Source organism: Papaver somniferum, chromosome 1 (assembly GCF_003573695.1).
Source record: "Papaver somniferum cultivar HN1 chromosome 1, ASM357369v1, whole genome shotgun sequence".
Lineage (NCBI taxonomy): Eukaryota > Viridiplantae > Streptophyta > Magnoliopsida > Ranunculales > Papaveraceae > Papaver > Papaver somniferum.
The window spans coordinates 58,576,448-58,598,655 of NC_039358.1; the positions used below are offsets into that span (position 1 = coordinate 58,576,448).

Genomic DNA, 22,208 nt, shown 5'->3' on the forward strand with positions numbered 1-22,208 from the left:
CCTAAGTTAAATAGTAATTTATTCTATAAAAATACAATTTATGCCAAAGTAGTTATTTATATAATTATTTATGCAAGAGTTGTAACTTAGGAAAGACTTTCAAAATAAGGAGGGTCTTTGTAAAAGGAAATAGCTCACGAACTTTCTTAGATTTCAAGCAACTGTCACTATAAATAAAGGGTTCATGTAAGCTACACAATTCATCTCTTGGAAAATTGGTGTAAGCTTCGTAAGGTTGTTTTCCACTACTTTTATTCTTCGCGAACAAGAGTGAGACAATAAGTCTTTGCATTGGGCATCGCAAAGCCGAGTTGGTAATAATCTCATTGATCGTTACGCAACTTGTAATCTAGGTTAATCAATAATTCTTGTATATTCTAAGGTCATTTTCTTCCGATATAAGGCTATTCAAGGATTGTTGATCATAAACCCTAGGTTTGATAGATTTCAGTTCATGATCATATACCGACACTAGTTAGTCGAAATTTGTACTAGAAAGAAAACTTCAATTGAGGTGTCTCATAAATTCCTTAAGAAGTTTTAACGAGATATCTCTACATTTATTCTAGTTGTTCTTGTTGTAGAATAATTAGGTTTCCTTCCAGTTTTGAAGAGTATAATAATCCCAAATCTACAAGTTTGTTTTGATATTACTTATCTAGTAGTTATTCAAAACAAACACAAGATTTCCAAAACCTCGATTCACATCTAAAGGGAAATTAAACCGATGTTTTGTGAAAGCAAAATATCAAAAAGTATTAACGGTGTTTTTGCATATTCTAAAGAGAACTAACGTTCCGCTAGAGGATTTTTCAAGTGCATCTTCTAAAGAGAATTGGTATTCTGCTAGAAGATTTTCGAGAGTAGCTTCTAAAGAGAACTGGTGTTCTGCTAGAAGATTCACAAGAGAAATTCCTAAAGAGAATTGGTGCTCTGCTAGAAGTTTGATGTAACAACTTGTGTTCAAATCTGGACGAGGTCCCGGGGTTTTTCTGCTATTACGGTTTCCTCGTTAACAAAATTTTTATGTGTCTTGATGTACTTTTTACTTCCGCATTATATTTGTGTTGATGATATAATTAAAGTAACAACAATTGATTCGATATTCAACCTAGACAGTTTTTAAAACTGTATTCGGTTCGTGTGCTGTTTCGGTACATACTAGGTTGTTCTTGGATATTGATTTTTGAGATCGCACAAGAGTTCTTGTATACAATCAGGTTCACGGATCTTTGATCTAAACTACTGATTGTACAAGAAAGATAAACCGTATATACATGTTGTTCAAGAATCATTAAGTTGGTCTTGCTATTGTATTAGGCTTTGTCTTATAGGCCCAAACAAAAAAGTTGGTGGTGTACTAGGTAGCCCCTGCGTTTTCAATTTCTATTAGAGCATACAAACACTATAAAGACCTAATAAGTCTGTGTTTGTAGCGATTTGACCTATAGGCATATTATCGTATATGGAACACACATGATTTGATTTTGTTGAAAATTTGAACGTAACAACTGAGGGAATTGTCGCATCTAAATCAATATCTAAACATCCACATGAAATCACCTCGCATGAATCTACTAGACTAGTTTCTCTTGTTAATGATGTATAAACTGTTGATGACTGGGAAACACACCTAGGAAAATAGTTGGATGAACTTTTCTGATGAAGGTGATTCAGATATTGATAGAGATGTAGATGAGGAAATCTCAGAGTATGTCGAGATGTTGAAACCTTTGGCAAAGAAAAAGTTGATGACTTTCTGTCTCACACCTTTGCTAACTCCTCTCTGTCGAGAAAACAAAAAATTGAGAAGGGTTTACAGAGGTCTTTATGGTTGGAATCACCATAACAAATCGATCCTCAAAGATTGTGAAGAAGACCTAAATAAAAGATTTCTTTTTGTTGAAAGAAAAACTTGCAGATTCTGAAGCAATGATTAACTCTCAACAAATTAGTTTTGAAGACAGAGAAGTGTGTATATCTATCAAAAACGCCTTGAGGCTGATCTAACTGCTGCTTTTAGTAAAATCAAGATGTTGGAAGAGGACTTGAAAAAATTCCATACTAGCTCGAACAAGTTAACCACGTCACTATTCGGAATTGGCAATCTCTCTATTTTGTCTTGTAGTGGGTCTTCCGCAAACCAAAAGGTGGGTGTAGGCTAGCGCAAACCCCATCGTCCTTTTTTGTTACCCAGTCTCCCCTTCTGCGTCTCGTTCTAACCAAAAAAAAAAAAATGGCCTAAATTCTTCGTTATTCCTCTCGATAATAAAGCAGAAAAAAGCACAATCTTCAGATCGAAAATTAATCAAATTAGGTTAGAATTAAGGTCCGATTTCTGAATCTACAACCACCACCAACAATGCTCTTCTTCTAAGTTTTGATCATCTTTAAACCACCACCATCGCCATTACCTACTTCGCTCCCACAAAATGGGTGAACAAACACAACCCCACCACCACCTCCCTGAATCCTCCACAACTACTCAACCACCAGTAATCGACACTCCATCTCTTCCTCCTACTCAAAATCCCACATCTTCTAAACTCCCATTTCGACCTAAAAAGACCAGGAAACTATCTGCAGTCACTTCTTCGGAAAACCCTAATGACAAATCTCTTGAATCCACCACCAGCACCACATCCGACGCAGCTGCCGCCACCAGCAACAAAAAGAGTAAAATTGTTGTTCAAAAAGTAATCCGAGTCTTACCAAAGATCACAGCAAGAGCATTATCATGCAAAGGTGAAGTTGAACTAGCTTTAAGGCACTTAAGTTCAGTTGATTCAAACCTAGATCGTTTAATAAAATTACATAAACCTCCAGTGTTTGATTCATTTCAACCACCATTCCTTGCTTTATCAAAATCAATACTTTATCAACAACTTGCTTATAAAGCCGGCACTTCAATTTATACTCGTTTTGTTTCACTTTGTGGTGGTGAATCACTTGTTTTGCCTGAAGCAGTTCTTTCTTTTACCCCTAATCAACTTCGTCAAATCGGTATTTCTGCGCGTAAATCTAGTTATCTTCATGATTTAGCTAATAAGTACCGCAATGGGATTTTATCAGATTCTTCAATTGTTAATATGGATGATAAATCCCTCTTCACTATGCTAACAATGGTCAAGGGTATTGGCCCATGGTCAGTACATATGTTTATGATATTTTCCCTTCATCGTCCTGATGTTCTTCCTGTCGGGGATGTTGGTATTCGGAAAGGCGTTCAGCTTTTATATGGTCTTGATGAATTACCTAGACCTTCACAAATGGAAAATCTTTGCGAAAAATGGAGACCTTATCGATCCGTTGCGTCTTGGTATATGTGGAGATTTGCTGAAGCACAGGGTGCTTCTGCAACAGCTGCCGCCATAGTACCAGTTGATGAAAGTGCAACCCCGCTACAACAGCTGCACCAGGAGCAGCAGCCATCTTTTCCCCAGCAGCAACCATCTTTTCCGCAGCAACAGATTATCGATCCTGCTACCAATATTGCGAATCACGGGTGATAATGTCTTTTCGTTGCAGCTAATATAATTATCTAATTTTCATTAAATCTGTTTATTATGGCATGATTGTGTTGGTATGTATGTTAGAATGTGGTGGTTAATAGTTTATGTTCTGTAAGGTTAGAAATCATGTCACATAAACAACGCTTCTAAGTTCTAATAATATTGTATGTTGTAATTTGAAACTTGAAACTGCTGTTGCTTGAATTTACGGCTGTGGATTTTGGGAATATCAGTTGACAGGATCTTTAAACTACTATAGGACAACTTGGAATGAAATAGTCAGTGTCATGGCAACGGATGAATATTTGAAATGTGCAAATTGGAGTACGACAAGATGGTTTTGCTTGTGAAAATAGAAATCCAATCAACCACTTTCCATCCATGTGTGTGGACAGCTTTATATCTACTTACTCTATGCTCACTGAATACAGCCGAGTGTTGGATAAACCCATAGTCTTCTTTGCTCCCTTTTGTGGTTGGCAATATTATTGTTAGCAAGTGTCTTTCAACCTCTAGTGTCACTGTGTCATCTACACAGTTTAGGGATGTTTTGGATCACTGACTTTTACATATTTAGTTATTTATTTGGATTAGTTCTCTCATATCAGTTTGTTGACGCTTTTTGTGTTTATCTCACTGGTTCAGAAACCCATGCTGTCAAAGTTCGTTTTGGCTATTGGCTTTTATGCCTAAGTTAAGATTATATTATCACGAGTCACGATCCTTTAGCTTCGTAGCATATATGTGGAACTATTTACGAGATGTGGGGTTCATCTATGAGGTCTTATGTCTAAAAACTAAAGTTGTTGTATTCCAGAACGTCTACAAATGCGGATGGGTTTTCACGTTGAATAATGAAAGTTGTGTCTGTTAAGGTTACCCGGAAAGTGTTGGGAAATCACTAGAGTAGAAGCATTACTGTTTATTGCCAACAGGTCCCCCCTGCCATCTCCTGTGGAAATGTAGTCATTTGGTTTGGATATTATTAATAGCACCTGACTTCTATTTGTCTGATATGTACCAAGATACTAGCACACAGTATGACACTCATTTTTTAGGCATAGCTGAGCCAATGGAGAGGCTTCATATCACAGATGTGCCAGAAACCTAGTGTCTGTTTAGGTTAAAACTGCGTAGTACGTCTACACTGTGGAGCAATGATAAATTTTCTTGGACTGATCTAACTTCTAAGAATATTGACACTTCTAATCAAGTGCAAGTCACACACTACACTGATTCACTTGCTTAACCTACCTTGGATGTCGCAGTCTGAGTGATTTGAAATTTGTCTTTTAAATTTCATTTTGCAAGGCTGTCAAAGTAAATCTTTACAGGAGGGTAGTGATCATGGGGGAAGGTAGAAAATGTAATTCTTGTCTCAAGTAGTCCCTTGCTGCTGACTGATGAATTTCTTAATTTCAGGTGGAAAATGTAATTCAGCTGCATCCTGTAGTATAACATATTAACTGTCGGTACATGTTATGCATAAACAATGTTCATTTTCGTCATCACCATTGACATGTATTTTTAAACGTCATTCTGTGTTTACCCTTTCGTTGGTGATTGCTTAATAATTACAAGATCTAGTTACATAGTCTGCAACCTTGGGATCCACCATTGCTCATAAACCTACTTCCACTGCTTCCCTGACGACTACCTGGTGAATGAAATGGCCTTCATTTTCTCATAGCACCTCTCAGTTTCACCTAATTTTTATGCTGTTTGCAACTCTTTAACCTATGCATATCTGCTTTGCGGCCATCCTCGTTAGAGTAGGTTGTGCGTAGTGCATAACCTCCCTGCTGTATGATATGCAAAATTTTCTTTCTTGCAGTGCTTTGCTTCAATGTCTGCGAGTCATTTTCTTTCTATTGCTTGTTCTGAAGTGACTTTTGCTTCAATGTCTGCAATGTTATTTCTTTCTACTGCCTGTTCTTACTTTCTATTTGTAGATGCACTTAACCTTACAGTTAATCTAGAACTGTTGACTTAATAAAAGCTTTATGAATTTTCAGTTTGTGGAGGTCAGTATGGGATCCTTTGTAGGCGAACAATGTTTAGCTTGATCGTCGTTGTTGTGGTAAATCGTCCTTGACGATTCTTATACAGCTGCTATTTATGCTAGCAATTGACAGAAAATTCCTTTTTACGGAGAGAAGAGAGATTTAGTAAGCAATTATGAACCCCCTCCCTTTTTTTCTTCTTCTTCAAATTGTGGGATATAATAGATTGCAGTTCATGAAGGCTTCCCTTCCCATTTTTTTTTTTCCTTCAAATTATAATCTAGCTATTTTCTCATTTTCTTATGTAACTAGTTGAAGATGGATACAATTGTAGATGCAGTTTATGGGCAGATTTTGCAGCCAATAATTAATCAAAATTCTTTCTCATTCCCCTTGGAACTGAGTTCAGTATAACTGAAATCAAGTCCCAACAGAACCCCCGACAGAACTTTCTGAAGTGCAACCAAAATAAACACTTCATTGTAGAAGATAAACTTTGCAGGCTCCCTTCAGGGAGGACGCTGCAAGTTCGACCTTCACCCCTTCATAGGCCTTCATAGGAGTTTTACTATCATAATCCTGATCCACCAAAGTTTCCCGTCATAGAGATGATCCATGGTCCATCTCTAGTTGCCCATCTCCGAAATCAAAATTCACGTGATGGCTGAGACAAATTGTACTGTGAGCTAGAGCTGCGTCAGTTGCAGGTTGCCGACAGTTCAAAAATTAACTGAAAAGTCAAGGCCCAAAAATGGATCATCCTGCCATTTTGCTTGTCTTTTATTTAGGAAAGAAAACGAAAAGAAGGTATAGCCAAACATAGATCGCGTTTCACTGAGAAATATGACACGTATCAAAACACAAAGGCTTACGTGTCAAATGAAGCGAAAAGCAAGTCCCATGTCCATCCACGTTATTATCCATCCCATCCCTGTGCAACAACTGCTTCTGAAATTCTAAGCTCTTAATCCACTTTTTCATTGCGGAATTCATCATTTTGCTTTGTTAATTTGTACCGTGTTCAGTTCCGGGTTGCAAAAAGAGAGACAGTAAGAAATGGAGAAGAGATTGGTGTTAGTAGTAGCGATATTAGCGTCCATGGTGATGATCATGGAACGAAGTCATAGTTGTTGTTATGCAGCAGATTCAATAATAGGAAATGCGAAAGAGAAAGTTAACTTAGCGGCAGATGATGCAAAAGTGAAAGCAGGTGAGATGAAAGAAGCAGCATCAGATACCATGAAGGGTGCTACGGATACTGGTGAATCTTGGGTTGCCTGGGCGCGAGAAAAATTAAATGAGTACTCTCTCTTTCTCTCTTTGTCTCTCGGATTAACTCATTGAGCTCGCATTAAGATCATGACTGGTTTGATTTTTGTGGGAAATCTCTTTATTCCCATAGGCATCGAAAACACTTGATTATCATACATTATCATGCTGACGAGTTACTTGTTTTAAGACTGATAATTGAACTTCAATGTGCATATGAATTCAGGGGACTTGGAATCAAGACAGATACGGCCAAGGAGACTGCCCAGGATATGATGAACAAAGCAGGAGATGCAGCATCTGGTACGCATACGTCAAACCTTGGTTGGTTGCAGTTTCTGCTGATTTGGTTACTCAGGTTGCACTTTTCCCCCGCGGGAAGTCCTATGTGCTAGACAGTTAGATTTCCCTGTAGATTTTGGGTAATTTTATTTTTATAAACGCCAAGGGATCCAAGTTTGGTATCCCTTGAGTTTCCCACCAAGAAGTTGGTAGGGAAATATGGTTGTACCAATTGTCAGGTAGTAGATGGCCGAATCCAGTCTCTTGGCTGTTAAATCATTTTGCCAGGGAGGGTTATTACATATTATGCCTCCATATTTGAAAGATTTCTTTTTGGAACGGCTCATTTAGCAGATAGTATATAGAACTGGAGAAGGCTCAGTCTAGAACTAATTTAACATAGATGCCTGTGCCAGGTCGAACAAGTTGAAAATATGTTGGATTCCGCTGAATATATGATCATGTATGCAGGAGCAAAAGATATGGCATATGATAAAGCAGGACCAACGTTAAAAATGGCTTCACAAAAAGCTGGACAAGCATCAGACATGGCTCGTGAAAAAGCTGGTCAGGCATCAGAAATGGCTCAAGAAAAAGCTGCTCAAGCATCCGATATAATCCGTGAGAAAACTGGCCAAGCATCAGGAATGGCTTACGAGAAAGCTGGTCAGGCCTCAGACGTGATTCGCGAGAAAGCTGGCCAAGCATCAGAAATGGCTCGCGAGAAAGCTGGTCAGGCATCAGAAATGGCTCGCGAGAAAGCTGGTCAGGCATCAGAAATGGCTGGGGACGCTGCAAATTTAGCTGCAGGAAAAGCAGGAGAAATGAAGGAAACAATGAAAGGGAAAATGATGGATGGTAAAGATTCAGCAAATCAAGCTTACGAAGATGCAAAACAAAACGTAGGAAATATGTATGACACTGCTGCTGCGGCTACTGGTTCAATGAGTGAGAAAGCAAAGTCTAGTTACGAAACTGCTAAAGAAAAAGCTTCTCAAGCTACCGGTGATTTAGGTGCCAAGATGAGAGCTGAACTGTAAATTGTTCACCACTTCTTTGTTTACTCATTTTTGCTGCCATGTTTTTGATAGGGTTGCTGTTGTTGCTGTTCTTCTTTCTTTAATGCTTTTGATGGATTGAAAACATGCATTAGGTCCAAGTTGGTATTGTTTATAATTAAAAAAGATGGCATAGAAAAAATTAGGTTCTACCAAGACTTGAACTCGGGTTACTGGATTCAGAGTCCAATGTCCTGACCACTAGACCATAGAACCAATTTGCCAAGGGATGAATATTTAAAATACAAACTAGTTTCCTGTTGAGCACCGTAGGCTCAGATTTCTTTTATGGAATCATTTTCCCGCCTCCCCAAACAACTCGGATCTTTTCTAAACTCTTGATCCAAACCCTAAAATCCTCTCGTTATCGGTATTTTGTTCGATCAATGTCGATTCTGATTTTGGTAGTGTACCGCCATGTGTATTGTCCATTCATGGTTCTCTTGGGTTTGGATGCTGGATTTGACGATGCAGCTGATTTAAGATCTTTACCTCGGAATGCTCTATGCGGCTTGCGGGATGAAGCTCTTGCTTCTATGCTCAACAGGTTAGTTTCGCCTTCGAAAACCCTATTAGCTTTTTTTCATCATGAAAGCCCTAATTTGTGATTTGATTTTGCAATTCTTCTTTTATAATCAGTGCTTTTTTACCTTGTTCAACTGTTCAGCATTGTACAATTTGTTAGGTTGGAATAAAGTTATTTATTCATATTTAAGAGGCTTATAATCGCTTGAATAATTTGATACTGATTGTAGTGTGGAATATCCGTATGTTCTGTTATGTCATGAGTATTTTGGTCAATTATGTTGCATGACTGCTTTTGGAATGTTTCGCTTTCCGTTTTCCGATCATTTGCATGTGTTCCGCTTTCGTAAACATATTTGTGTTCGTTTTAAATGGAGTAATCACTTGATCTCAGAGTCATAGATAAGTAGATAATGCGTCGTATATATATATATATATATATTACAGTTACATTAGAAATGATATAAGAAGGAGAAATCACTGCTTAGCTCGTTCTTCCCTGCCGTTTTTGCCGTACAGGCAAAGGCTTAGGGAAGAGTAGGAGGTGAAAAGAAACACACAACAAGAAATACTGGAAAATAAAATACTGGTGAACAGTATGAGAGTGATTCTCATCTTCATGCCACTCTACATGTATGTCAATATGGCATTGACAATTCTGTTAAGTAGATCTGCACTTATTTAATAATTGCTAAGGTTTGGATTTCACTTGAGCTTCAGAAACTTGATAAGCCTGTGAGCAGAAAATGAGAAATAAATGTGTTAGTACATAAGGAATCATGACATGATCTGAGAGGCTTTGAGAACATTAGCTAATCGTACAAGGAATATTATACGATCTGTTATCAATGTGTGCTCCAAATTGAGAACATCAGTTAATGGGAATCTAGAATAATTCTGGAGTTCCCGCGTCAGGAATCAGGACAACTAGGATTTTATTCAGTAAATCTAGGAAGAAATTTAAGAGTGTACTCAATGAAGGAAAACTCGAATTGTGACTTTTGGAATAAGATTGTACAGGATCAGGTATTCCGGTAAGTTTCATAAGTGGGATCAAGTAGACGACGGATAACGAACTGCACTAAAAACCTCATAGTGCTCGGTTTGGTACATGAAATGCACGGATAAGTTGCACCTTCAAACTGTTTATTGGCTATCCAAACATTAGAGTAATGATTGTGTTAGCTGGAGTGATCATAAGACTGTGATTTGAAGTGGTTGTTTCTATAGATCCTTGTGCCGGTGTTTTAACTGGTCATGGAGTAAGCTAGTAGCTCTGGGAGAAGTAACGTTAACGATGTTGTTAGATATTATCGTCTCTATATCTTCAATGGCTATGTATTACACCCTTAAACATAAATAAAGAAAAAATGTAAATAGAGGGGGCGTAGGTACACGAATTCAGTAACCCAACAGCCAAGTTAATAGCAGTAATAACATGTATAAACAATAAAATAATTGCTAGCAATACCTCGCCTCTTCATCACCAAGATTGTGTCCATTGCTTGAACCAGTTGGTCTATAGTTTGGGAATGGAACTTGACCAGCCTCTATGCGCTTGAGGTCATCTAAGAGGATTCTGTAATGCCTCTCCACTTCTTCTGCAGATTTTCCTCCCACAGCATTGGCTACATTCTGCCAGCGGTCAGGTGTGTCCTTGTCATATGTAGCTAGGGCCTTCTCAAAAGATTTGTTTTGCTTCAATGTCCAAGATGAGCTTGAGCTACGTTTTGAGCTAGATGCCATTGCTTACCTGGTTGTTCTAATAGACAGTGGTTCTGAATCAGAATCACACGAGCAAAAATTAATTTAACAGAGTTAGACAAATATACAGGAGAAAAGAAGTTGATAGAAAGATAGGATGTTGTTCGGTAGTGAAGATACAATATAAGCATTACCTTTTAATAGAATATATATAGACTCGTGGCAGAGTGGAGATACAAAGAGGAAGAGCTGCACAACAAACCTCTTACTCTCCAAGATTGATATGAGGAAGAGCTGGTCATATGATCTCTTATATAAGCACAATTGAGGTGGTGGGGTGGAGCCAGTTGAGAGAATATGAATTTTGAAGAAAATAAAGGGGTATAGTTTTGTTAGGTTATCCACCACAAAAAATGAAGCTTGGTAGGAGCAGCAAGATGGGAGAGGAATCAGTATCAAAGCACTGTTCTTTTTTTTTCCTTTATATTTTTGAAGCCCTCTCTTTTTCCTTGAAATTATATCTGTATATCAGATGGTACAAAATCTGTAGCAACATACGGGCATGATATATACCCTCTTCCTACACTCCTTATACAGCCAACTAAACAATAAGTTCAAGTTAGACACCCATGTGTTTAAACGGGTGTCAAGTCCAGCTGGTTGGTGCCAGTAGAACTGTAAAACCAAGAAATATTCACCAAGTTGAACTGAACCATGATTGTTATTTTATTATCTATTTCGTGGATAAATAATCAGTTATTACTGTTTGCTAGTAAGAATGACAGAACAGCCCAACAGAATGATCACTTATCACTGCTAGCAATGGCTTGTCCAATTTTAGTTTTTCTCTATATTACTCAAGGTGGTTAGCTGTTTGCTTTACTTCATGCCGAGGGAATTAAAAGTTTGCTTCTGACAAGCTTTCCTTTTTGTGGATCAAACATTGGTGGCTGGTGAAGGTAGTGGAAACTGGAAAGTTGATAATACTAGGTTTGTTTGCTGAATCAGCAAAGTCAACAGGTGTTTTCTCATGTAGGAAGGAGGTCCCTGTGACAGTCATCCATTAATAGGTTTTTCCACATTTCACCAATTATTTACTCATGCTGACAAACACCTTTCTGTTGTCCAGATGGTTAATGACCAAGACAACTGAGAAATAGTGGCCTAAAGTTACTTGGATCAGTTGGTTAGAGTTAAAATTGTTTTAGCTGGAAATGTTCTTTTTTGTTGCGTTAAATGGCAAAATTAAGCTGTGGATTAGCAGATTTTAGCTTCTTGATAGTGCTTCCATATGATATTATTTTCTTATACTCACCCGAGCTCTTTTTCCTTGTGTGTATTTTCATCATCACCTATCTCTGCTTGCAGGGACTCTAGTTTAATCTGATAAAAAGAAAAGAAACTAAGATCTAAACGGGTATGTTGGTGTGCTCTAGTAGATACACAATGAGGCGAAGTCCTTTATACTCGTAGTTGTACTATGTGTTTGTAGTGGCTTTCGGACCCAAATGAGGATGCAGAGGTAGCTGATTTTGAGTGTGGATCTTCTGCTAATCATCCGAATTCCGTAATTAGTTTATCTACAGGTTTCCTAACCCCCATTATCTATGATGGAGAATTTAGGATAAGATAGCAATCTCAACCGCCTTTTGATATCCAATCACGGGATGTCTGAGGTACAAGTTTTAGAATGACTGATATTCATGAGGATGATTTACAAGTGGAGAAATCATCTTCATCCTACATAAGCCTTCGATATGTGGCCCTGCAAACCACTTTGAAGAAAGGATGCACTGTAGTTTGCATACAAGTGACACACAACTACAGGTGTGACATTGGCAGTGTCCAACTGAAAGGCCACCCCAAAGCGAAAAATACGTGGAGAGTCCCGTGAAAGAAACATCTGTGAAAGTTGTGATGAATAATCCAACCATATCGTCCATGGCTGTTTGGAAGTTTGTTGTAGTTGAATGGTCCAGAAAAAGATGTGTTTTGGATGGTTTCAGTATCTGATTTTGGTCTTCCTTCGACATCCGAATAATCTTGGATACTTCATTAATGATTTGGTTCATGTCTGCCTTGCTATAGTGGAGGAACTTGTTGATATAATGAGCATCCTGAAAGTATAGGCTTCTTTTTTATGTGTGGGTTCTCTTTTCTACCGCAGTAGCAAACACAATGGGAACATGCATATTGCGGTTAGCTCTGTGACTTGTATTTCATTATCCTTGGAACTTCTGATTCCAATTTTTCGCTTCTCACAATGTCATCCCCAACCAGTTTACTATCATTTACCTGAAAGGTGCTTGCTTTAATTAATCGTCAAATATAATAGGGTTTGTGGTCGACACACAAACATGTGTTCAGTTGCTTGTTCTTTTTGAAGTCATTTTCCTTGGGTCCGATCATACCTAAATCATTGATATTCCTTTCAATATTTTGATATTTGATTTTTCTATTATTTCCAGATATGGAATTATAAATGATTCCTGATTACGGCTTTATATTGGAAATTTCTTAAACAATTTCTACTTCAGGAATTAACTGTTTACTGGTCTTTGTACTGTTTGGTTGACAATAGTTATCTTATCTTTTGTTCTGTCTTCTCCAATTGGTGGTGCGAGAATTTTCTATCTATTTAAAAAATATAATTGAATTTTGTAGAAATTCTTGAAGAACGATAGCTGAGTTTTTGGTCTTGTAATTGTGCTGTGATTCTGTTTACTATACTGAAAAAGTTCTGTCACCCAATAGATATTAGAATCCTTATCATCATCATCCTAATAATCTCAAGTCTCCACCTCTGGAAAGCCAAGAAGAAGAATTCTTGGAATCCCTCTCCGTGTTGAATGGCTAGTTTCTCATTAGGAGTTGGTGGTGGTCCTCCTTACAAGTTGGAAGAGTAGGGTCAGAAAGGTTCTGTTAGTGGACTGCTATATAGACGTTCAGGAAAACTACTTTTTATCAAGAATCTCACACTGTAGATACTATCATGGGATTGTTCAGCGGATAAAAGACCTCTTGTTTTCTAGTTCAGGTAAATAAAATAAGAAATAAATTGGAGAACTAATGCCTTTTCACGAACACGAAGAAGTCCTTACCCCGTACCCCTGGGTCCACAAATCTTGGATCAAAAGCATGAGATCCAAGCTTTCTGTGGAAGATTCTTTTAACAAAACCAAAGTCAATCTGAAATGAAAAAAAGATGACAAAAACTCCACCTTTTTCATCTACTTGCAGAAAAGAGTAGAAAAGGATCTTATCAATGATGGTAACCTTACCTTGCTGAGGATAACAGGTTGCATAACTAGATTATGTTACAGAATGATTCATACACCTAGCCAATAGATTAACGTATTATTCATTGGAGATGAAATTAGTAATGTTCTTTGTGTTAAAACTGGGAAATATTTACTAAAATGGCACTGTATACTTTTATCCTTTACTGGTAAAAGCTGATAACAACAGACTACACCATTTTGATAAGGTACAATGTAATGATAAGGTGGGCAAACAAAGGATTGCTTTACTAGAACTTTAAATTAAGCTTTTTGAAATGTTACATGGATTCCAGATTGCTTTTGAGTTACTGCCTGTAGTTTTAGAGATCCAGTATGTTGATCTTGCATTGATGTGTCCCATGTTTCTTGTGCTAAGAGCTCCTGGGTGTGTCTCATATGTGTAGGTTGTGGAACTTATTATCAAGGCATTCAAGTCAGACCTGACTGAAAAATCTTTTGTATTGGAAAACGACAAATCTAGATAGATCATCAGTTGTCCGAACAAACTTTTGCATGAGTCAGATTTCCTTAATGTTCTCAAGAAAATGGGACATATCTAGATAGATCATCACTTGTTACGCAAAAACTTTTGCATGAGTCAGATTTCCTTAATGTTGTCAAGAAAATGAGCTGAGCCTGAATCTGAAATACAGCCTTATGCTTTGAACTTCGATTCCCAAATCTTATTTTGCATCTCTTGAATTATGATTCTCAAAACTCTATAATACAGGATGGAACAACTTATGTTTTTTTTTTGTTCGGCCCAATTAATCATAGACCAGTCATACTCTAACCAAGGGTTTAATTCTTGGTTTATGTATGCTCACCTGGCATACCGTGGAGATAATGTTCATTTTACTACTGTAGAGATAACCCTGACAAAAGAACAGTCTGTTTCATCATTGTCCGACCAATTCACGGTAGACTGTTGTTACTCCTATGTTACAATGGATGATTCCCGCCACTTCATATCAGCCCTGGTCCAGTATGAACTTGGGTCTTGTTATGAGGTTTTAAAGACCAGGTTACAGGTACCAGCATTACCCATTATCAGGAAGAGGATCCTGGTTAAAATTAAATTTTGGCGTTTTGCATTTTTCTATTTTGTGCGTGGGTGTCAGAATCAGTGTTTGTAGGTGTATGTTGGATTCTGTTATGTGGGCTTCAGTTGGTCTCTTGATGAGCCTTACAGTTGATTGCTTTAAGTTCTGGTACTGGGCTAGACCACTGAAAATGATAATTTTTCCTCTGTAAGCTCAAGAAATGGTGGGAGTCCATTGTGTGAAAACTATAACAACTCATCTTAAGTGTGTTTCGTTGATGTTTAATGCACTCTCACTTCGGTTTTATATCAATTCATCCAATACGATTTGGTAATGCTTAGGAAGCCAGCCAAATATTTAGTTGAGGCGCATGTATGCGACTAGGATTTATAATTGAGGGGGCTAAAATCATCTGCAGTGCAGAAATTCGATATGGTAAAGAAAATCTATGAAAATCACGTGCTAGATCATTACCATGTTGATTTACTCAGGCCACTGCGGCCGAGATCCATCTAAGGTCCTGGGATATAGGAAGTCAAGTCCATTAGCAGTTCCATCCCTTGTTAGTTGTACTGATTTAACCCAATCATTGTGCTTGATAAGTTGATAGTTTTGTAAAATAGTTGGTAGAGTTTATTAGGAATGAGTCAATCTTCTGGAATGCATAGACTATGGTTGGAGTTTTCAGGTCAAATTAGTGAAAGAAATACTGCGTGGAAGAAAGCTACCGTTTACCCACTACTACCCACTGCTTTCTTCTTAAAAGTCTATGTAGTACTTGAGACTGCCAACTAAAAAATATTAGTGAAAGAAAGACATACCTAAAACAAAAGATAAGTTCAAACGTTAGGCTAATGTATTTGTTAAGAAATCCGCTGGGATTTGCATGAAATAATAATAAGGATATGAAAATATAACTTCTGAAATTTTGAAAGCACACAGTTGACATTTTAGGTTCCATTTTAGCTTAACAAAAGCTTTGACGTTGACACTAGTTTTTGTTTCTGTCCTGACTAATTTTTCATTCTACAAATTTTAGTCTGAGCTTGTCTATACAGTGTTTTCCCATTAGCCTATGGTAGACCATCTGAAGCTATTGTTATGAGTTTCTGCCTTTTAACCTACATATAGTCGATTTTACTTTTTATCCTTTTGGTTTCCATGACATGATATGACCCTTTGTGCAGATCAACATGACACCCTTTCTTTTCACTATCTTTTATCATTGGTTCTAAGATCTTTGTTACCATTCTCTGATTATTACATTTCAATTAAAATATATGGTGTAAAGAGCTGAAATTAATATCTGAAGTAACTCCTAAGCATAAATTAGTGCATAAAAAAGTTGTAAGCATAAAGTAAAAACTAAATGAATTTTGCTAGTCATCCCACATCACCTCTTTGTTTTTTCTTTTCTCTTCTGTAGATATTTTATTTTGGGATTTTGGAACGAGATTCTGTTTTTCCATCAACAAAAATTAAAAAAAAAAGAGTTCTGCTTTGTATATTTGTCGCGGGAGAAATTGGGTCCATTACGGAGTTATTTAGCTTATTTTAAGTTTTAATAGCGCTTTGGGTTGTTAATACAGTCAATTGCACTATCTTTTAAAAGAACGTAAATTTAACTCGGATGTTTGTGCTTTAATTGGGACCATAGACTGCGTTTGACGACGCAATACTTGTTATATTGTTCAACAAGGACTGCTGGAAGGGAGAGAGAGACCTAATGAAAGAGAGAATCTCTTTCCCTTCATTCCTCTATTCTTTCTTTATCAGTGTATCTCTTATCACACAGTTTTGTTCACTTTTCCACCTGCCAAGACCCCATGAAAAATAAATAAAACAAATAAAATTAACTTCTTGTTCCACTCTTGTTCCTTTCTCTCTTTGGCTACTTTTTTCTGCTTCTCCTTTTCTGGGGTTTATTAGGAATCTAATCTTCCAAAGAAGAAAGAACAAAAGTTGAAAGAAGTTCTCTGGGTTGCTCTGTATTTTCTTGTTGTCTTCTAGCTTGATTAGTCTTACTCCAAGGATCAACAAATGAAAACCCAAAATTGTATTCATTGAGATAGAAATTCTTGAAGGTGTATGCTTAAGTGTTGATGATATTCTATTTCAATTGTTCTCTCTGGTAAAGGAGAAAGAGAAACTTTTGAAGTGCATGATCAAGACTCTGACCATAATATTTGGTATGTTATCCAATTGAAGCTTTGTTTCAAGTTCTGTAAATTAAAATTAGTTAATAGCTGTTTGAATCTTCATAAGACATTAAATTTATTATCTTAATTTTCAGATCAAGGCTACTTTGTGAATGGAGAATGTGAAAGCCAAAGATGCCCAGAGGCTGCCTTATTCGTACGGCGTGAAGGTAAAGATAATATTTTGACTTTAATACCCCTAATTCAACACTCTCCATTGTAACTTCACAAATTTCCAGTTTTCATGGAGGATTGAATGCAATTTCTTGAGATAGATATCTATTTAATTTTTCCTTTCATTTTCATTCCTCAAACAAAACTACCTTTTGGTAGATTGGGGGTTAAGGGGACCTTAATCTTGCAAGAAATGAGATTTTAGTTTAGCTGACGTGGTAATAAGATTGTTTATGTTGAATACATTATTCATGAAAATGCAAACTTTATAAGGTGGAATATATCTCACAATAAGTAGCTAGTTTAAGGTGTTCGTAAGATGTTGCTTTTTTTAAATGGCAGCTGTAAGATCAGCAATAACCTCAAACTATAAAAAAATAGAAAATCCCTATAACACTTTGGCCTATAATTTTGGGATAGACTTATTATTCCCATTAATGAGGTTTGGGTATCTTTGTTGAGTTGTGGGGAAGGTACAAGGAGCGTAAAAACATGAGTTCCAATCTCCATATGCACTCTGTAAAGCCCATGAAGTTTGCTCTTGCACATTCTTTTTCCTATTTTTCGTTTAGATATTTTTCGTTATTTATTAGTTTCATACTCTCGCTGCAGGTGCATCGTACTATGTGCTTTGAGCTCTCAAAATATGTTGATAGAATCTCAAAAATATTTCCAGCCATAGAATCAGCTCAGCCACGATGTGCATCAGGAATAGAAGCTCTATGCTCTCTAAACGTTGCTATGGAAAAAGCCAGTTTAATTATCCAGCATTGCGCTGAATGTAGCAAGCTTTACTTGGTATGTATTTGAATAATTATGGGTTAGACGCATTTATAACAGCTTTTTACATTGTTAGGCTTTATCATGTAGCTGTCAGAAAAAAATGATCAAGTGTTCTCTTTGCAGTGAAGTTGGACCAGAAATTCTGCCAGATGATTTATCTGTTTAGATACGTCAACTTGTTAGAAAACCCTAGATTCCCACAACAAACAAATTAGAGAGTAGCACAGTCGAGTTTCAATAAAATAGCTGCAGAATAGTGCAAATGTTCTATTACTCATTCCTTACTGATCATGCGGATCTTGGAAGAACTAATATTTATATGCGTTTATCTATATTTTGGATCAAATAGGATGATATGTACTGATTTACTATTTCCATAAATTAGTATTAAACTATTAATATGCAGTGACTAGACTTTTGGACCGTCACAAAGCCCTGCGCCTATTTCATGAAGGAATTTACTCGATTAATTAAGGAATACTTGGATGGTAGGAGGGGAGGTCAAAATTTGTGGTGGTCACTTATATCAAATTCTGGAGGCTCTGTTGTTTAGTATGATTGACTAATTGGGTTATGCTCCGTTCATGAAAATGAGTTTCTATTAATTTAACAACATTGTTTCCATAAATTATTCAGGCAATCACGGGAAATACAGTATTTTTGAGATGCGAAAGAGTACGAAAAGCGTTAGAGCAAAGTTTATGCAACATTCAGAATATGGTTCCAATGCTTCTGGCTGCAAAGGTTTGTGAAGTTTGTGCACCTCTTCCTTTTTGCCATCCTTCTACCAAGTAGAGCTAGTTTCTGGAACTTGCTAGTATGTCATCTGAGAGTTGATAATGAAATATTTGACAGATCTCTAGAATTGTTGTTGACCTGAGGGATGCAAAATTTGTCATGGAATCTTCTGATGAAGTGGCTGGTAAGGTTGTATTATCATTGATCCGCCAAGAATCAAATTCAAGCGAGGCTTCTGAGTTTGAGGCTTTTCAAACTGCAGCCTTAAAATTGCATCTTACATCTCCAAAGGCTCTTTTGATAGAGAAAAGATCTATTAGAAAGTTGCTTGATAAAGTCCGTAATATTGATCAAACAAAAGAGAGAATTCTCGAGTACCTCCTATACCTTTTGAGGAAGTATGGGAGCTTAATTAAGGTTGAGCAGACAGGGAGTGACAATGTTCAGTACGAAGATTCATGTTCAAGAACGAACTCTATTCCTTTGTTAAGTGATAGTGTATGTGATGAGTCAGTTGAACCGGAATTGGGGGAACAGCTCAGGCAGAATGAAGATCAAACTGATGGTGCTAGTGAAGTCACTCCTCCTGAGGAATTCAGGTGTCCCATTTCTGGGAGACTCATGTATGATCCTGTGGTCATAGCTTCTGGGCAAACATTTGAAAGGATGTGGATAGAGAAGTGGTTCAGTGAGGGTCACGATCTGTGCCCAAAGACTGAAAAGCAGCTTCCCCACTTTTCTATAGTTCCAAATTCTGCCATGAAGGATCTTATTTCGAAGTGGTGCATAAAACATGAGATCAGTATTCAAAATCCATGCTCAGACCCAATTCCCGAAGCACTACTCTCCTGGAATTCGTCATCTTCCTGTTCCATCACTAGCTTAGGTGGTTCTTTTAGTGATGTGCAAATGCCTACTCCAACTGATTTAAGCTGTGTCTCCATTGGCTCTTCAGATGTTAGTTGGGTATCAGATTTGCCCCGGTCTAAGATTGTAGATAGCGTAAGTTTGGGTTCAGCACAGGCGAGTGATGATTCTCATACATATCAATCATCTGCAGCAATTAGCAATGCCATGCATTCAGACAGTCTCTTTGAAAAATTCACGGCACTCCCTTGGGAACTACTTTGCAAAGCAATGGGAGATGTAAAAAACCAACTGATGGAAAATAATGAAGCATGCCACTCGATGCTGAATGATAATTTTGGTGAGTTGCTAATTCAATTTTTGAAAGAGGCATGTGAACTGTGTGATGTGGAAGCACAGCGAGATGGAGCTCAGGTGTTCTTGGCATTCATGAGAAGAAGCGGGTAATTATTTCATGTTTTCCTTTGAGCCTTTTTCGGTCACCATGTTGTGTCGTGTTACCTTTTCATATTTTGTGGAGAAAGTACTCTATCTTAAAGCCAGTAATAACTAAATCACCTTCTCTTGTGCAATGCAGAACTGGAATTCCATCCTTATCTGAAGATCTATTTCATGTTTTGGCCTCAGTTGTTGATTCCGAAATCGCTGAGGAAGCGCTAGCAATCATGGAAGTTTTGTCTGCTGACGAGTATTGTAATTCCAAAATTGTGGCCTCTGGAGCTCTTCCTACCATCCTACAGATTCTTGATTCAGATATGGCAGAATATTATGCTCCTACTGTGAGAATTCTTCATAATCTATCCTTGTATGGAGACATCAGGTTCCACATACTACAGACAACATGCCTATCGAAGGTTATCTCATTTTTGTCTGATAGTTCACTGGCAGAGCATTGTCTAAAGATTTTGAACTATTTATGCGAGACTGAAGAGGGTAGGATTGCGGTGGCCGAAGCCAAGGGTTGTATCACTTCTATAGCAGAACTACTTGAAATTGGCACTCATGAGCAACAAGAACAAGCATTGTCTGTTCTTCTGTCCTTATGCTCTCACCATTTTAAGAATTCTCAATTGGTGCTGAAAGAAGGTGTTATCCCATCACTTGTAAACATATCTATCAATGGAAACTCCCACGGGAAGGAAACTGCTATGAAATTACTCCAACTTTTCAGAGACATCTTACATAACGATACAATGGAAAAAACTGCTCCCCTTTCTACTGGAGCACCACCTGAATATCAAGCAGGTTCGAGCACTTGTTCTGCAGAAAAGCGGTCACCTTCAAAGACTCCGGGATATTTTGGAAGGAAAATCATGAGATTCAGGAAACCTAAATCCGTAGCTCTTGATTGAGACAGCAAGAACTCGAATTACTTGCATTTTTGTAGCTGGCAGGATTCTATGTGTATATGTACCTAGTCTGATAACTAATACATGGTGGGCAATTTTACCGCTTCTGCCATACTGATGGATAGATTTGCTGAAATATTCATGATTCTTTAACTTCTCATGCTTCCGACTCTGGACCCTCAGTTGTGTTTACAATTGTTTATTATTTTCTAACAAATATTTAAAAAGATGTAGAAAAGAAAATCTTTGACACCGACTTTTTATAGTGTTTTTCTAATATTCGTCAATAGCATCAGTGGTGGAAGGTTTGATTTTGAAGGGTATCTTATCATTCTCATCTATAAGTGACAGTGTCTTTTTCGAGCTAGGCTGACTTTTGGAAAACTTCCCCGGTCATAATTTATAAATTAGGCAGAACTAGAAAATTTCCTCACTTGTTAATAAAGTGATCATAAATCTGGTCCCTTAGAGCAACTGCAGTGGTGCGAGTATAACCAAAGACCAAAGAGGAAAAAAAAGACCAAATTTTGGGTTTAATCTGGTGTGTGACCCTACGGTGGGAAAACTAAATTTGGTCAGGCGGACATTATACCAACGCCTGGTGTGGGGCGTAGAATATACCAACGCCTGGTGTGGGGCGGGGAGTATACGTTCGCCCGGTGTAGAAAAAAAAAAATTAAAAAAAAAAGAAAAAAAAGTGGGGCGGAGGTATTATGCCCGCCCCATGCATTTGAAGTTTGTAAAGAGTGGGGCGGAGGTATTAAGCCCGCCCCACACAAAAGATTAAAAAAAAAAAAAAGACGGGCGTGCATTATACGTTCGCCTGGTGTGGGGCGTGGACTATACGTCCTCCTGGGGTGGGACGTGGACTATACGTCCGCCTGGTTATGGGGCGTGGACTATATAAGCGCCCGACTATATTTGGGTTTGGTCTTGGTCGCAGACCAAATTTGGTCTGGATTTTAGTCTTTGATCAAATTTTGATCGATGGTCCGTCCCACTACGCCTATCAACTGGACACTATATTTGGGTTTAGTCGTCCATTGTGGACGCTCTTAGAAGGATGGTGGCTTATAACGTTGTTTTCCAACGTTGCTCATAAATTCACCGTCGTAAGACTTGTCTTAGGCCGGTTCATATAGGCATGACAAAGCCATGAGTTTGTCGCTTTTGTACCTATTATGGGCGCGACAAAGTGGCAAAGCCAGGTCGAGTTCCTACTTAGTGGTAGAGTCTCGACGTTCGGCGTAATCTAGACCCGTCGGTCAAGAGTCGACCGCCAGCGGTGTAAACTCGGTCACCCGCAACATCTTATCCAACCGTCATCAATTCATCCTATAAATACAATATCCAATTTCATCTTTCACTCCACAAATCCAATATGTCAGTTCGAGGTCGTAGATTTAGCTTAGCTGAAGATGA

The 22,208-nt window shown here is 37.8% G+C and overlaps 4 protein-coding genes and 1 non-coding gene across 6 annotated transcripts; 3 read left to right on the forward strand and 2 right to left on the reverse strand.

The window, feature by feature from the left end:
- Positions 1 to 2,197: 2,197 nt before the first annotated feature.
- LOC113288056 (DNA-3-methyladenine glycosylase 1-like) lies at positions 2,198 to 5,926 on the forward strand. The gene is made up of 2 exons (XM_026537001.1): positions 2,198 to 3,505; positions 5,528 to 5,926. Exons 1-2 carry the CDS (start codon positions 2,433 to 2,435, stop codon positions 5,556 to 5,558), a joined length of 1,104 nt encoding a protein of 367 aa, XP_026392786.1. The 5' UTR covers positions 2,198 to 2,432; the 3' UTR covers positions 5,559 to 5,926.
- A 521-nt stretch (positions 5,927 to 6,447) lies between these two features.
- LOC113288066 (ABA-inducible protein PHV A1-like) lies at positions 6,448 to 8,225 on the forward strand. The gene is made up of 3 exons (XM_026537011.1): positions 6,448 to 6,816; positions 7,011 to 7,087; positions 7,538 to 8,225. Exons 1-3 carry the CDS (start codon positions 6,572 to 6,574, stop codon positions 8,104 to 8,106), a joined length of 891 nt encoding a protein of 296 aa, XP_026392796.1. The 5' UTR covers positions 6,448 to 6,571; the 3' UTR covers positions 8,107 to 8,225.
- A 43-nt stretch (positions 8,226 to 8,268) lies between these two features.
- TRNAQ-CUG lies at positions 8,269 to 8,340 on the reverse strand. Its single transcript has one exon. It is a non-coding gene; the product is annotated as a tRNA-Gln (tRNA).
- A 708-nt stretch (positions 8,341 to 9,048) lies between these two features.
- LOC113288076 (protein RADIALIS-like 3) lies at positions 9,049 to 10,647 on the reverse strand. 2 transcript variants are annotated; one of them, XM_026537019.1, is made up of 3 exons: positions 10,548 to 10,647; positions 10,121 to 10,427; positions 9,049 to 9,382 (listed from the first exon to the last, which is right to left on the reverse strand). In XM_026537019.1, the coding sequence occupies exons 2-3, from the start codon at positions 10,393 to 10,395 to the stop codon at positions 9,355 to 9,357; spliced, it is 303 nt and encodes a 100-aa protein (XP_026392804.1). In that variant the 5' UTR covers positions 10,396 to 10,427; positions 10,548 to 10,647; the 3' UTR covers positions 9,049 to 9,354. The 2 variants fall into 2 exon arrangements, with proteins under 2 accessions (XP_026392804.1, XP_026392813.1); XM_026537028.1 differs by having other exon boundaries at positions 10,121 to 10,411; positions 10,548 to 10,630.
- Positions 10,648 to 16,466: 5,819 nt separating this feature from the next.
- On the forward strand, positions 16,467 to 21,036 carry LOC113288091 (U-box domain-containing protein 5-like). The gene is made up of 6 exons (XM_026537038.1): positions 16,467 to 16,866; positions 16,971 to 17,045; positions 17,662 to 17,847; positions 18,469 to 18,576; positions 18,688 to 19,880; positions 20,015 to 21,036. The coding sequence occupies exons 2-6, from the start codon at positions 16,989 to 16,991 to the stop codon at positions 20,787 to 20,789; spliced, it is 2,319 nt and encodes a 772-aa protein (XP_026392823.1). The 5' UTR covers positions 16,467 to 16,866; positions 16,971 to 16,988; the 3' UTR covers positions 20,790 to 21,036.
- The last annotated feature ends 1,172 nt before the right edge of the window (positions 21,037 to 22,208 follow it).